Below are 15,423 nucleotides of genomic sequence, written 5' to 3' on the forward strand. Positions count from 1 at the left end.
TGTGCCTTAAAAAGCTGGTAGAAAGAATTTTAGAGTTATATTTATTAAATTAAAAAAACCCTATGATATGCTGTATCTTTTAATTATTGGTAGAGATGAGGATTAAAGTATTTATCCTGCTTATAGGTACATAGAGGAGATACACAAAGGTAAAATATGGAATAGAGTAGAGAAAGGGGACATATTTAAGTCTCCTATTAAGGAAGTTTTTTAAATACATAAAAATAGAGCAGTGTAATGAACCCCCATGTATTCAACATCCAACTTCAACTATTACCAACATAGTGCTGATCTTGTTACCTGCTCTGGATGATTTTAACGTAAATGCAAGACATAAATTTTATTCATAAACACTTTGGTTTATGTCTCTTAAAGATAGATTACTTTGAAAAACATAATCAAAATAATCATCACATCTAAAACATAATTATTGTTTAATTCCATCATGTACCCTGTCAGACTGCACATTTATCAAACCATCTTGTGATTTTTTTTCTTAACAGTTTATTTTTTTCTTTATAGTTGGGCCACACACTACATGTTGCTGATATGTCTTTTAGACTGCTCTTGTTTTAAAGCTTTATTATATAATATTTCACACATATGTAGAAGTAAAGAGATGAAGCGAACCTCATGGACCCATTAGCTTCATGCACTGTCAACCAATGTAAGGCAAATATTGTTTCATATGTACCCTCACTGTTCTCTTCCCTCACTTTTAATTCAGACAACTTTTATATATCCTGAGATTTTGTCCATAAATATGGAATATCTCTAAAGGATAAGATGCATAGTAATTTCTTATACATACTAGGCAAGCACTACCACTGAGCTACATCTCCAGCCTTATAAGTACTTCCTTGGGGATTGGTTTATTTGAAACTGTATCTAAACATTGTGGTCTATATATCATAGTTGATTGATGTGTCTTTTAAGAAAGGTTACTCTTCTTCCTCCCCCCCCTCCCCGCTTTTTGGTCACTTATTTTTATTTCCTGCCATTATTTAAAAAACAAAGTGTTTTTATCCTGTGGAATTTCCTACATTCTGGATTTTGCTGCTTACTTTTTTTTTGGCAGAGCTGTGGATAGAACCCAGGCCTTGCCCATGCTAAGCAAGCACTCTACTACTGAGCTACCTCTCCACCTCTAGTTTCCAGCCCCTGGTTTTTTTGAGACAGGGCATTACTATGTAGCTCAGGTGGACCGTGAACTTTCAGTCCTCCTGCCAATTCTTCCTGAGTGCTGGGATTACAGGCATTGCACCACTGTGCATGACCTGATTAAATTCTTGAGGCATAATTTACTTTCTCCCTGCATCCCTAAGAAACTAGTGGTTAGCTCTCGTAAGTTAATCAGATTCAAGTTCAGTTGCTGGGCAAAAATGCTTCATAGATGGGATAGTGTATTTCATATTGCACTGTACTGGGAGTTTAATGATGCCTGGTTTCCTCTGTTTGTTTTGCAATACTGGTGGTTGAACTAAGGGCTTCACAACTTGCAAGGAAGTGCTTTACTTCTTGAGCCACACCTGTAGCCCTTTTTGCTCTGCTTATTTTGAAAATAGGATGTCTCTTTTTGCTCAGATGAGAATAAACCTCTAAAGAAACATTTATTAGGCTGGGAATGTAGCTCGGTTGGTACAGCACTTGCCTAGCAGGCACAAGGCCCTGGGTTCAATTCCCAGGACCACCAAAAAAAAAAAGAAAGAAAGAAAAGAAACATTTATGAGACAATCAGAAAAATATACATGCCAATTATTTAATGAAACTAAGAAATTACAGGGGGTTTTTTATTTGTTTGTTTTTGGTGGTACTGGGGATAAGACTAAGAAATTACTATCTATCTTTTTAGGTATGATAAGTATATTGCGATTGTGTTTGAAAAAAAGAATCTGGGCTGACAGAGTGCCTCAAATGATAGCGTGCCTGCCTAGCAAGCATGAAGCCTTGAGTTCAAATCCCAGTACCACCAAAAAGAAAAAAATCCTTATCTTTTAGTGATATGTATTCTGACATTTATGGCTAAAATTACAGGATTCCAGAATCTGCTTCAATTAACTGATATAAGGGGAGTGGAAAGTGAGGGCGTACAGATGATACATATATTTATGTATTTTATACATATTGTACATATTTATACATATGTTGTGTTTGTTTTTGAGATAGGGTCTCACCATATAGCCCAGGCTAGCCTGGAACTCTGTAAGTACCCCACACTGGCCTCAAACTCCTGATGCTCCTGCCTCTACCTCCTGAATGCTAAGATTACAGGTATACACCACCACATCTGACTCTATATTTTTTTGGGGGACAGGGTCTCACTATATAGCTCAGGCTGGCCTTGAACCCTCAATCCTCCTGCCGGAATTACAAACTGGAATTACAAGCATGTACCATCACTCCTGGTTTAAGAGGGTATATTTAATATAACCAAAAGTTGTTTTTATCACTTAGAGTTGTTTTACATCGTGTTAGTTGTTAGATTTATTAACAAGATAATAAATCTGTTTTAATTACCTTTAGTGGGATCCAAGACAAGTAATGTTTAGGAAGAATGCCTTATAAACCACGAAAATCAAAATATTGGCTAATCAGGACAAAAAAATAAAGGGACTCTTTTTGAATTAAAAAGTATAAATTTTTATTTTACTAGACTCTCAGAAGGATTTGAAAAATGATCCACCAATAAATTCTCAGACACAGGAGACCACAGTCACACCAAGTGATACTGAAGAAGGTCAGGTCCTACACCCTGCCTCTGGACTTAACAAAGACCAGCAAGAGGTAGAGATTTCAAAAGGCCCAGAATGTGAAGACACTGGTGATAAATCAGAAAGCCCAGATGAAATAAAATTTGAGAAACATCAAAAGGATAAAGCAGAGCATGAGAATAGCCCGAGTTTTCAGGATGGAGAGCAAGGGGATCACCTCTCTTCAGAAAGTCTGGGTGAGGAACCCTTGGATCCAGATCCTAACCCTTCTCCAAGCGACAAGGTGGGAAGAGCAAATGCACACATGGGAAGCAGTTCTACAGCTTTCCCTGAGGAAGCGAGGGACAGAACTGAAGCCTCTCAGGAGCCACCTACTGCAGATTCTCCAGGTGCCCACAGTTCAGGTCATCCCAGTTCAGGGCCAGAGAGCCAGGATTCACTGAGGAGGCGACTGCCTGTGCCAGGTGAGAGAACATACTGAACTACAACTGCCTTCTTTTGTAGTGCCCTGAGAACATAGCATAAGTCAGTGACTTTCTTTTCAGAAAACTATTATTGTTATTATTATTGTTTTAAGCAGTACTAGAGTTTGAACTCAGAGCCTCACACTTACAAGGAAGTGCTTTACTTCTTGAGCCACACCTCTAGCCCTTTTTGCTCTGTTATTTTGAAAATAGGATGTCTCTTTTTGCTCAGATGAGCCTGGAACCACAATCTTCCCAGTCTTAGCCTCCCTCAGAGTTTAGACTGATAGGCAGATGCCGCTGCGCCCAGCTGTAGGTTGGGAGCAGGTCTCACAAACTCCCTGCCTGGACTGGCCTTGAACCTTCATCCTCCCAATCTCAGCCTACAAAGTAGCTGGGTTACAGTTGTGAGCCACTGGTACCTGATTTTTCTGTTTGTTTGTTTGCTTGTTTTGTTTGTTGCATTTTGTTTTTTATATTAAGATTAATCATTGAGTTAAGCAGTTGTTAATCTGGTTCATCCATTATAAAATTTCCCATCAGTGTTTTGCATGATGGTTTGCACTGCATCGATAATTGTTGCCTTTCATTAGGGAAGAGTATTTACCTATATGTAATCTTTCATTGGTTTAGAATAAACCTCTAAAGAAACATTTATTAGGCTGGGAATGTAGCTCGGTTGGTACAGCACTTGCCTAGCAGGCACAAGGCCCTGGGTTCAATTCCCAGGACCACCAAAAAAAAAAAAGAAAGAAAGAAAGAAAAGAAACATTTATGAGACAATCAGAAAAATATACATGCCAATTATTTAATGAAACTAAGAAATTACAGGGGGTTTTTTATTTGTTTGTTTTTGGTGGTACTGGGGATAAGACTAAGAAATTACTATCTATCTTTTTAGGTATGATAAGTATATTGCGATTGTGTTTGAAAAAAAGAATCTGGGCTGACAGAGTGCCTCAAATGATAACGTGCCTGCCTAGCAAGCATGAAGCCTTGAGTTCAAATCCCAGTACCACCAAAAAGAAAAAAATCCTTATCTTTTAGTGATATGTATTCTGACATTTATGGCTAAAATTACAGGATTCCAGAATCTGCTTCAATTAACTGATATAAGGGGAGTGGAAAGTGAGGGCGTACAGATGATACATATATTTATGTATTTTATACATATTGTACATATTTATACATATGTTGTGTTTGTTTTTGAGATAGGGTCTCACCATATAGCCCAGGCTAGCCTGGAACTCTGTAAGTACCCCACACTGGCCTCAAACTCCTGATGCTCCTGCCTCTACCTCCTGAATGCTAAGATTACAGGTATACACCACCACATCTGGCTCTATATTTTTTTGGGGGACAGGGTCTCACTATATAGCTCAGGCTGGCCTTGAACCCTCAATCCTCCTGCCGGAATTACAAACTGGAATTACAAGCATGTACCATCACTCCTGGTTTAAGAGGGTATATTTAATATAACCAAAAGTTGTTTTTATCACTTAGAGTTGTTTTACATCGTGTTAGTTGTTAGATTTATTAACAAGATAATAAATCTGTTTTAATTACCTTTAGTGGGATCCAAGACAAGTAATGTTTAGGAAGAATGCCTTATAAACCACGAAAATCAAAATATTGGCTAATCAGGACAAAAAAATAAAGGGACTCTTTTTGAATTAAAAAGTATAAATTTTTATTTTACTAGACTCTCAGAAGGATTTGGAAAATGATCCACCAATAAATTCTCAGACACAGGAGACCACAGTCACACCAAGTGATACTGAAGAAGGTCAGGTCCTACACCCTGCCTCTGGACTTAACAAAGACCAGCAAGAGGTAGAGATTTCAAAAGGCCCAGAATGTGAAGACACTGGTGATAAATCAGAAAGCCCAGATGAAATAAAATTTGAGAAACATCAAAAGGATAAAGCAGAGCATGAGAATAGCCCGAGTTTTCAGGATGGAGAGCAAGGGGATCACCTCTCTTCAGAAAGTCTGGGTGAGGAACCCTTGGATCCAGATCCTAACCCTTCTCCAAGCGACAAGGTGGGAAGAGCGAATGCACACTTGGGAAGCAGTTCTGCAGCTTTCCCTGAGGAAGCGAGGGACAGAACTGAAACCTCTCAGGAGCCACCTACTGCAGATTCTCCAGGTGCCCACAGTTCAGGTCATCCCAGTTCAGGGCCAGAGAGCCAGGATTCACTGAGGAGGCGACTGCCTGTGCCAGGTGAGAGAACATACTGAACTACAACTGCCTTCTTTTGTAGTGCCCTGAGAACATAGCATAAGTCAGTGACCTTCTTTTCAGAAAACTATTATTGTTATTATTATTGTTTTAAGCAGTACTAGGGTTTGAACTCAGAGCCTCACACTTGTGAGGCAGGTGGTCTATCACTTGAGCCACATATCCAGCCCTCAGAGAAATTTTGTCTTTCATTAATTAAGGTATTTGGACCTTGCTCAATGTCATTAAAATTGTTAGAACACTGGAATGGAGTTTCTAATGTCTTATTTTTTTTGGTGGTACTTGTGTTTGAACTCAGGGCCTTATACTTGCTACAGAGGTACTGTACCACTTAAGCCACTCCACCAGCCCTGGAATGAAATTGCTAATCTAGAGTAATTTATTCTACTATATTAAGCTGCTTCTACACATACACCACATTTTGATATAATATGTTTATTTACTTTTTATATTAATGAAATATGACAAAAGGAACATGACTTTTTTTAAAAAAAGAATTTGTCTGTGGTTCTTTGTTTCTTATGATGATATTTGGCTTAAATTTTTTTAATTATCTTACCTTTTGGGAAACTAAATGTTACATAAATCAAGAGTGAGTACATTTTAAAATGAGTGCTAATGGTACTGTGTACTGAACTCAATTGTACTTCAGTTTGATGGGACTTTGAGCAAATCGATTAATTTTCCACCTGACTTTCCCCTGCTTTCAAGTTAAGGGGACTAGGCATATCTTCTCTTATGAAGGAAGAAGTTGCAATGTGCTAAATCCTTAACTCGTAAGCTGTGGATTCTAGTTGTGGTCCTATCACATTGATAACTTTGGTAGTCTCAGGCAAGTCTCTTAATTTCGTTACTATATGCAAAATGAAGACATTGGGTGAGATGATACCCAGGGTTTCTGCAGTTTTTACTTTCTGATTGTACATGTGAATTTATATTTTATGAGTACCTTGAAGAGCTTTCAGTCTGAAATGCCCATTTGCCAGTTGAGAAGAACATACAATATATGACATTGTGTTTATCAGGGACTTGACCTAGGGGTAGTAATTCATGTTTCACTGCAAATCAATGAAATCAGTAGTCATTAGAAAATAGTCTGTGAAGACAAAGACTAGGGCCATTTCTTTCGTTATATTCTTTGGTCCCTGGCATGTAGAAGCAACTTTATATTTCTTGACTAAGTGAATGAATGTATTGAATTTACCATTATCTCCCATTAGAGTTTCACCTTGTGCAGGTTCACTGTGAGTGGAAAAAATAAAATAGTGTTTAAAAAATGCAATTTAGGACTGGGGATATAGCTCAGTAATAGAGTGCTTGCCTAGCTTGTATAAGGCCATGTGTTTAATCCCCAGTACTGCAAGAATTGTGGGAAAGAACCTAATGTAGTGGGATGGGCTAATCTATAATCTTGCTGTTGTAAAAGAAAATTCCATGAATTATAGAGAGGAATAAAGGTATACACATTCTTACCATGTCCTTTCCAAAAGTAGCATTATTCCTTTCTTCTCCCAGAGGCCAAAAATCATAAAGAAGAAGCACAAGCAGTGGAAGAGAATGAAGAGCTTGCACGGGATACCTTGAGAAAGATTAATAAAAAGTGCTTTTGGCGCTATGGTGAGAACAAACCTAGTTTTATTTCAGTGTTGATTCACATTCATGAATCTTTAGTGATAATGCCTAAAAACTAGTACATTTGAACAGTGTTAATGTGGTATTAATATACTTTTTAAAAAATGTTCCATAGTAAGTCGTAGTAAACTAGAGCAATGAAGTTTTAGGGTTTTTTTTTTTCTCGTTAGGGTTACTGGCTGGTATTTTGCTGTGCTTAACAAAATAGAAATTCCTATAGTAGGCAGGATTTTTCATAATTAAGAAAATAAAACTACCTTTTCACTTAGAGGATGCTAACTTCTCAAGTGCCATTTTTAAGGCTTATTTTTATTTATTTTTTAAATTAATTTATTTTGGGGGACAGGGTCTTACTATGTAGCCCAGACTGGCCTTGAGCTTGCCTTCCTCCTGCCTCAGCCTCCCGAGTGCTGGCATTGTGGATGCCACCATGCCCAGCTCATTTTTAAGTTTGGACTCCTAAAAGCGGGGTCTATTTTGGGTAGTAACTACTTTGATAAAGTGGAAGAAGATCCTCATAGCTCACTTCTAAAGTGCATCATTAGTTGCAGCAACAACAAAAAATACATGCAGACAGCTTTTCCCTTCTTTTTTTTTTTTTTTTTTTGGAGAGGCACTAGGGTTTGAACTCAGGGCTTCACACTTGCTAGGCAGGTGCTCTTAACTGCTTGAGCTACTCCTCTCTCTCTCTCTTTTTTTTTTTTTTTTTTTTTGTGATGGGTTTTTTTGAGATATTGTCTCACGAACTATTTGCCCAGGCTGTCTTCAGAGTCCTCCTGATCTCTGCCTCCTGAGTAGCTAGGATTATGGTTGTGAGCCACTGGTGCCTGTCTCAGCTTTTCCCTTTTAACAAAGATATTATATCTTCAAATAATTTGAGAAGAGATAAGAAAAAAGGAATTTCTGGTAGATTTTAAGAGTGAATGTTTAAAAATTTTAAGTAATCTACCTCATTTCAGTTTACCACAAGCTCTGTTTCCAGCTCATGTTCTCTCATTTGTTATTTTCTCATTCTTTGACAGGTCCTGTGCTTCTTGGCCTCCTGGTTGTGGCTGTTGCGCTAAGCTCCGTTAGTAGCTACTATTCCTCTCCATCCCATCAAGTGCCCAAAAATCCAGCTTTGGAGGCCTTTTTGGCACAGTTCAGCCAATTGAAGGATAAATTTCCGGGCCAGAGTTCCTTCCTGTGGCAGCGAGGACGTAAGTTTCTCCAGAAACACCTCAATGCTTCAAATCCCACCGAGCCAGCCACCATCATATTTACAGCAGCTCAAGAGGGAAGGGAGACCTTGAAGTGCCTGAGCCACCATGTTGCTGATGCCTACACTTCTTCCCAGAAGGTCTCTGCCATTACAATCGATGGGGCTGGAAGAGCCTCACAGGACAGCGACACAGTCAAGCTGTGGGTTGACTTGGAGCTGAGCTATGGATTTGAGAGTGGTCAGAAGGCTGCTGTGGTACACCACTTTGAGTCCCTTCCTGCAGGCTCCACCTTGATCTTCTACAAATATTGTGATCATGAGAATGCTGCCTTTAAAGATGTGGCCCTCATCCTGACCGTTCTACTAGAGGAAGAAACATTAGAAGCAAACGTAGGCCCAAGGGAAACTGAAGAGAAAGTGAGAGATTTACTCTGGGCCAAGTTCACCAACTCTGACAACCCCAGCTCCTTCAACAATATGGACTCAGACAAATTAAGTGGTCTGTGGAGTCGTATTTCACACCTGGTGCTGCCTGTCCAGCCAGTGCAGATCATAGAAAAACAGGGATGCCTTTTATAAAACTAAGCACAGAGTTAGTTGTAGAAAGCCTGGGGCTTCCAAAAAAGTCAGTTTAAAGGTCTTTCATTTCTGTGGAAGGAGGTCGGTACCTGTGTGGGAACAGCCTGAAAAGCACAATTGAGTTTATTTTAGAGAAGATCATGTCATTTACTTTTTGTAAAATCTTTCTAATCTTAGCTTTGACAAAGCTAAAAATTGACCTTTTTCTTTTGCCTTTTTAAGCAAATCGTGTTGGATATATAATGTAAAACTGAGGAATTTTTTTAAGTCCCAAAATACAGCAACAGAATCATTGCACAGGAAGATATACTTGTCAGAGTAACTACAGAGTGATTTTTGTTTTCTTGAATGTTACTCTAAAGAGCCTTTTTGATAGTGTTTCGACTTGGACTAAAGCAATTACAGTCATGAAGCAATGTTAATTTTTAGAAAACTTTTCTATCACATTTAAAGATTTTTTTTAAAACTTACTTTAATAACTTAGTTATGGAATTATATTTTATAATAATTTGCACTTTTGAGTAGTATGAGAAAAGGAAATAAGAATTCAGCCATTGAATTATTATATAAATACTTACTGTTTGTAAGGAACTATGCTTTTATTCCGTTAATAAGCTGAGGTAAAAGCAGCTATATTAAAAAATGTTCTTAAAATATTGTAATCAGTAGAGAAATTGTAATCATTGGAAATGAAGAAATCTCAATTAGCTAATCTTTACTTCAGCTTTCTTGAAAGATTTAGAGCATTGATTTTCAAACCATGTCTAGCAGCATCCCCTTTGTAGCAGAGATATCTGCTTTTGATTGTTTTATACATTGGGGTTCTCTATAAGATTTCATTGGTACAGAGAGTTTCACCTATAATAATGAAGTTTGTAAAACATTGATCAGGTGTAAAAACAGAAGAAGGGAAAGCAGTAGGAAAGATTAAAGTAGGTTTATTGTGTAGAAAGACCTACATACAAATAGCAGAATGTATAAGCTAGCATTTACTAGCATGTGTCTGATGCTTTTGCTCATTTCTGCTAATCCTATCTGTCTCCCCTGAATAGAATTGATACTTGCCTAGGATGAGAGTTTGAGTGGCATCTCAGAAGAACAGATTTTAATCACTTATTTAGTAATAGTTTTTACATGGGCATATTGGGATAACTTTACCAAGTAGCTTATTTGCTAGGCATTGTATAATACAGGTCATTTCTTGACAACTGGTTAGAAATATCATTAAGGTGAAAATTAAACATGAAAGAGATGTTAGTGAGAAGCAACAGAAATAGTAGATTCTGTGACGTTTTAATGGCCACTATCAATTGTTGGACTACATCCTTGATTGTAAGACAGATTGGAGACAGTAGCTGTTTTATTAGCATTTGAGCTCTGAAAGAACTCTAGTAAAATGATCTTGACCGATGGACTATCGTCATGGTCCTGGAATGTTTTAACTAAGTTTTGGCCTCTCTACTTCTATGAGACCATATATATGTATATAGTAAAGAAGTCATGTAATTAAAGTCTGGAAGGATTTTTAGGAAACACTAAGAAGATAAAGGATCTTTATTGATACTTAAAAAATCACAGCCACAGGAAAAACAAATTTGCTTTGATCAAAGCCTTCAGTCTGCTCGGTTGAGTGTAGGCCATACTTGAAGGGACAGTATGTATTTGGGACTTTGAAGGAAACTTCCAATAGATTTGAGAAAAGACCTGAGCGCAAAACTAAAGTATAGTAAATGTAGTATCAGTGTCAATCCAACATAAAGTCAGAGGGAACTGAAGAAGAATCTGTATGTCATATTAGATTTTCTTCCCTGTAGTTTTAGATCTTAGATGCTAGCAGGTCATCACACAAAGCCAATAGTGCCTTGTAGAGCTGTTATGTTGGTCTGCTGACCTGTGCTACCTCAGATTAATAGAGGAACCAGTATGAATTGTACATAACCAGTCTCTAGACTCAGATCCCAGTTGCGACATAGGTAATTGTCTCTTCATTTGATTGGATATGGTTTTTTCATGTAATTGAGGATAATATGTTTCTAAAATTTTCAAAATTTTTTGTTTACTGTTTCGCCTTTGTCAAACACACTTTTCCTTCCATATGTAAGTGCAGTCAACTGAGACTATTGTCAGTTTTCTGTCTATTGTTTCTTGTACTGCCAGGGTTTGAACCCAGGGCCTTGTAAGTGTTCTGCTGCTGCACTACATCCCCAACCCTCTGTCCACTATTTCAAAAATTATTTTAAAAAGAAACAGTATATTAGCCCTGGGTCTTTTCAAGAATAAAATGTTGAGCTAGGATTTTGCTGTGTAGCCCACACTGGCCTCAAACTAGTGATCCTTCTGCCTCAGCCTTCTCGGTGTTGGGATGACAAGCATGCATCACCACACCTGGATAAAAATGATTTTATTTTTAAAACATAAACCTGTATTTTAAAATGTACACTTCATTAAAATCTATTATCTAATGTACTGTTTTAGGTTAATTTTACAGTCCATTAGTTGGTTTTTACATTTTTTAAGTTTTCAAATTTCTGTGTATCTAGTAGTTCATCTCTCATTATTATGAAAGATCATTTTCTTTGTTTTGACTTAGAAAAATGATTTGTGGACACATAATAGCATACCCAAGCATCACCTTTGAATTTTTTCACAGAACAACTTTCATTACATTATACATCAATGTAAGTATCTTCTTGAGTAATAGTAGAGTTATAGAAGCAGGTAGGGGAATCAGAAACTGTCTTTGGACTTGAAGTTGGTTTTCTTTTTCCCTCCTTAAGGTAAAAGTTAGGTTTTCTAGCTAGTTTCCAGAGTGTGACAGAAAAGTTCTAGGGATTTGATGGCACTTAAGGTAATATTGCTGTTTGTTTCTATTTCTATTTTTTAAATCATTAAAGTAATTTTAACACTTCATTGAATGCCTCAAAGCTTGGTTAGTGAGACTCAACATGGCCCTGATCCACCTTCCTCTCAGCTAAGTACCAGCTGAACACGAGCCACTGAGGTAGCTTTGCACAGCTTTTGTTTGTCTTCTGCCTTTGTTTGTTAAAGGCAGGAAGCAGAATGAACGTTGATGCTAGAATACAACAAATGCAACATGTGAGAGTGAAAATAATCCAGAAAAATGATTTTCACCAGCACTTTTATTGGCATGTATCTAACCAAAATTTTTGAACTCCACTGAATTTTGCTTTTGTGTTCTTAAAAAGTTAATGGACTTTGCCAGTATTAATATCAGATTTCTTGGTATTTCCCTTCCTTATACAACCATGATTGCTTTTGCATTTGTTTGGTATGGGTGTTGAATGTGCCTTATTCAAATTAGTTGTCTGGTTGTTACAAAAAATAAACATTAATTTTTCTCAGCTGACTGATTCTTGATTAAAATTTCCAAAACAGCAAATTTATAGAAATGAGGATGTGGTTGTTAATGGCGGAAAAGGAAACTGCCCTCACTTGGCAGTTAGCTGAAGAGCCAAAGAATTCTTGTGAGGTCAGGCAGCATTAGTGGCCATCAGTGAAGAAAGAGTAAGGGAGTCATTGTTCCTATTGGGAGTGTGTTGTAGGCGTGGGTCCCGTCATCTTGTATTTTACAAGTGGGAGGTGGGTGTGTATGAAGAATTTCAGTCTTATCAAAGGTGCTAAAAATGTACCATGGAGAAAAGACAGCCTCTTCGACGAAAACTGCTGGGAAAACTGGTCAGCAGTCTGCAAAAACCTGAAACTAGATCCATGTATATCACCCTATACCAAGATTAACTCAAAATGGATCAAGGATCTTAATATCAAACCCCAAACTCTAAGTTGGTACAGGAAAGAGTAGGAAATACTTTGGAACTAATAGGTATAGGCAAGGACTTTCTCAATGGAACCCCAGCAGCTCAGCAACTAAGAGATAGCATAGACAAATGGGACTTCATAAAACTAAAAAGCTTCTGCTCAACAAAAGAAATGGTCCCTAAACTGAAGAGAGCACCCACAGAGTGGGAGAAAATATTTGCCAACTATACATCAGACAAAGGACTGACAACCAGAATATAGAGAACTCAAAAAACTAAATTCTCCCAAAATCAATGAACCAATAAAGAAATGGGCAAGTGAACTAAACAGAACTTTCTCAAAAGAAGAAATTCAAATGGCCAAAAAACACATGAAAAAATGCTCACCATCTCTAGCAATAAAGGAAATGCAGATTAAAACCACACTAAGATTCCACCTCACCCCGTTAGAATAGCCACCATTAGCAACACCACTAACAACAGGTGTTGGTGAGGATGTGGGGAAAAAGGAGCCCTTTTATAGTGCTGGTGGGAATACAAACTAGTACAACCACTCTGGAAAAAAATATGGAGGCTTCTTAAAAATCTAAACATTGATCTACCATATGATGCAGCAATCCCACTCCTGGGGATACACCCAAAGGAATGCAACACAGGTTACTCCAAAGGCAACTGCACACCCATGTTTATTGCGGCACTATTCACAATAGCCAAGTATGGAAACAGCCAAGATGCCCCACTTCTGATGAATAGATTAAGAAAATGTGGTATTCATACACAATGGAATACTACTCAGCCATGAAGATGAATGAAATCTTATCATTTGCAGGTAAATGGATGGAACTGGAGAACATCATCCTGAGCGAGGTTAGCCAGGCCCAGAAGACCAAAAATCGTATGTTCTCCCTCATATGCAGACTTTAGATCAAGGGCAAACACAACAAGGGGACTGGACTTTGATCACATGGTGAGGCGAGAGCACACAAGGGAGGTATTAGGAATTAATAGGTAAAGGCAAGAACTTTCTCAATGGAACCCCAGCAGCACAGCAACTAAGAGATAGCATAGATGAATGGGACTTCATTAAAAAGCTTCTGCTCAATGAAAGAAATGGTCTCTAAACTGAAAAGAACACCCACAGAGTGGGAGAAAATATTTGCCAGCTACACATCAACTCCCCCCCCAAAAAAAAACCAAGATAGCATTTGATGTCCTCAATGCAAAGGAACTAATGCAGAAACTTTAAAGCGACAGAGGCCAATAGAAGAAGGGGACCAGGAACTAGAGAAAAGGTTAGATCAAAAAGAATTAACCTAGAAGGTAACACCCACGCACAGGAAATCAATGTGAGTCAATGCCCTGTATAGCTATCCTTATCTCAACCAGCAAAAACCCTTGTCCCTTCCTATTATTACTTATACTCTCTCTACAACAAAATTAGAGATAAGGGTAGAATAGTTTCTGCCTGGTAGTGAGGGATTGGGGGGGTGGAGAGAAGGAAGGGGTGGGGGAAAGGGAGGGGGTGGGGGAAAGGGGGGAGAAATGACCCAAACATTGTATGCACATATGAATAAAAAAAAAAGGAATTAAAAAAAAATTTCAGTCTTAGAACCAGGTCCTGGTGGCTCACGCCTATAATCCTAGCTACTCAGGAGGCAGAGATCAGGAGGATCACAGTTCAAAGCCAGCCTCAGCAAATAGTTCATGAGACCCTATCTCTAAAATAGCCAACACAAAAAAAGGCAAGTGGAGTGGCTCAAGTGGTAGAGTGCCTACCTAGCAAGCATGAGGCCTTGAGTTCAAACCTCAGTACTGCCTCCCCCCCAAAAAAAATTCAGTCTCAGAATGTCACTAAACCAGAATTAAGAGAGTAGAAACACATGAGGGGATCCTCTTAGCCCCTCACCCAGTGTCTTCCCCAATATCTATACTTAACTAAAACCAAAGAATATATTAACACATTTTACAGACTAGTTTCTTATTGTTAGGTCTCAACTTGACATCACTTATGCCATCTTAAATTCAGTTTGACCCGAGAATTGTCTGTCTCTAGTAGAGACAGGCCCCCCAAGGGCACCCATGCTGGGACAGACAGACAGACCTAGCTGCTTGACTACTCCTCTCCCTGCAATGGACAACAGACAAGACACATGGAAAAAATTCCCCTCCCACCCCTTAACCAGGACCCTCCTCTCCTATAAATCCCCATTCCATAAGTGGCAGTGGGTTCTAGCTCTCTTGCTGGAGACCCTCTCTGCAGGTTTCTTCTCCTGAATAACCTTACGCAAACAGTGAGCCAACTCTTTGTCTATCTCTCTGTGCTTTTCAATCTAACACTTATCAACTATGAATTGAATCATGAAAATCTGAAGATTCGCCTTTTTTTTTTTTTTTGGTAGCACTGGGGTTTGAATTCAAGGTCTCATGCTTGCTAGGTGGGTGCTCTACCACTTGAGCCACTCCACCAGCCCCTGAAGTTTCATTCTTGCTGTTCTCAAAAATAGTAACTCTCAGGTGTTAGCATATCTTAAATTATGAACTTTTCAGTGAACTCAGCTAGGTGAAGTGATGAATCTGAAAGCAAAGAAAATATGGTGTCTTAACACTCATTCCAGATACCCACAGTAGATCAAGCCTGATTTTTTTTGTGTTTTTGGTTTCTTATTTATTTTCAGTGAAAAGCTAGCAAGTTGTCTGTTACATTTACCCCCAAATTCATAAAATGAGTAGTAACCGAGTTTCTAGGCAACATATTCAAAGCTAAGAGGATTAAAAATTAAAAAACCAAAAGTTCTTAGGTCCAATTAAGAGAGCCCTG

At 38.2% G+C, this 15,423-nt stretch overlaps 1 protein-coding gene across 4 annotated transcripts in view; it reads left to right on the forward strand.

Annotated features, from left to right (window-relative positions):
* LOC109700738 (torsin-1A-interacting protein 2-like) overlaps positions 1-12,191 on the forward strand; it is a 38,718-nt gene extending 26,527 nt beyond the window's left edge. For 3 of the 4 annotated variants that reach the window (XM_074047333.1, XM_074047332.1, XM_074047331.1), the window contains exons 3-6: positions 2,654-3,175; positions 4,878-5,399; positions 6,933-7,034; positions 8,072-12,191. In XM_074047333.1, the coding sequence (XP_073903434.1) occupies positions 2,654-3,175; positions 4,878-5,399; positions 6,933-7,034; positions 8,072-8,829 (1,904 nt within the window). In that variant the 3' untranslated portion in view covers positions 8,830-12,191. The remainder of the gene's footprint in view (positions 1-2,653; positions 3,176-4,877; positions 5,400-6,932; positions 7,035-8,071) is intronic. The other variant, XM_074047334.1, reaches the window with a different exon arrangement.
* The last annotated feature ends 3,232 nt before the right edge of the window (positions 12,192-15,423 follow it).

This window comes from Castor canadensis, chromosome 11, assembly GCF_047511655.1.
Source record: "Castor canadensis chromosome 11, mCasCan1.hap1v2, whole genome shotgun sequence".
Taxonomy (NCBI): domain Eukaryota; kingdom Metazoa; phylum Chordata; class Mammalia; order Rodentia; family Castoridae; genus Castor; species Castor canadensis.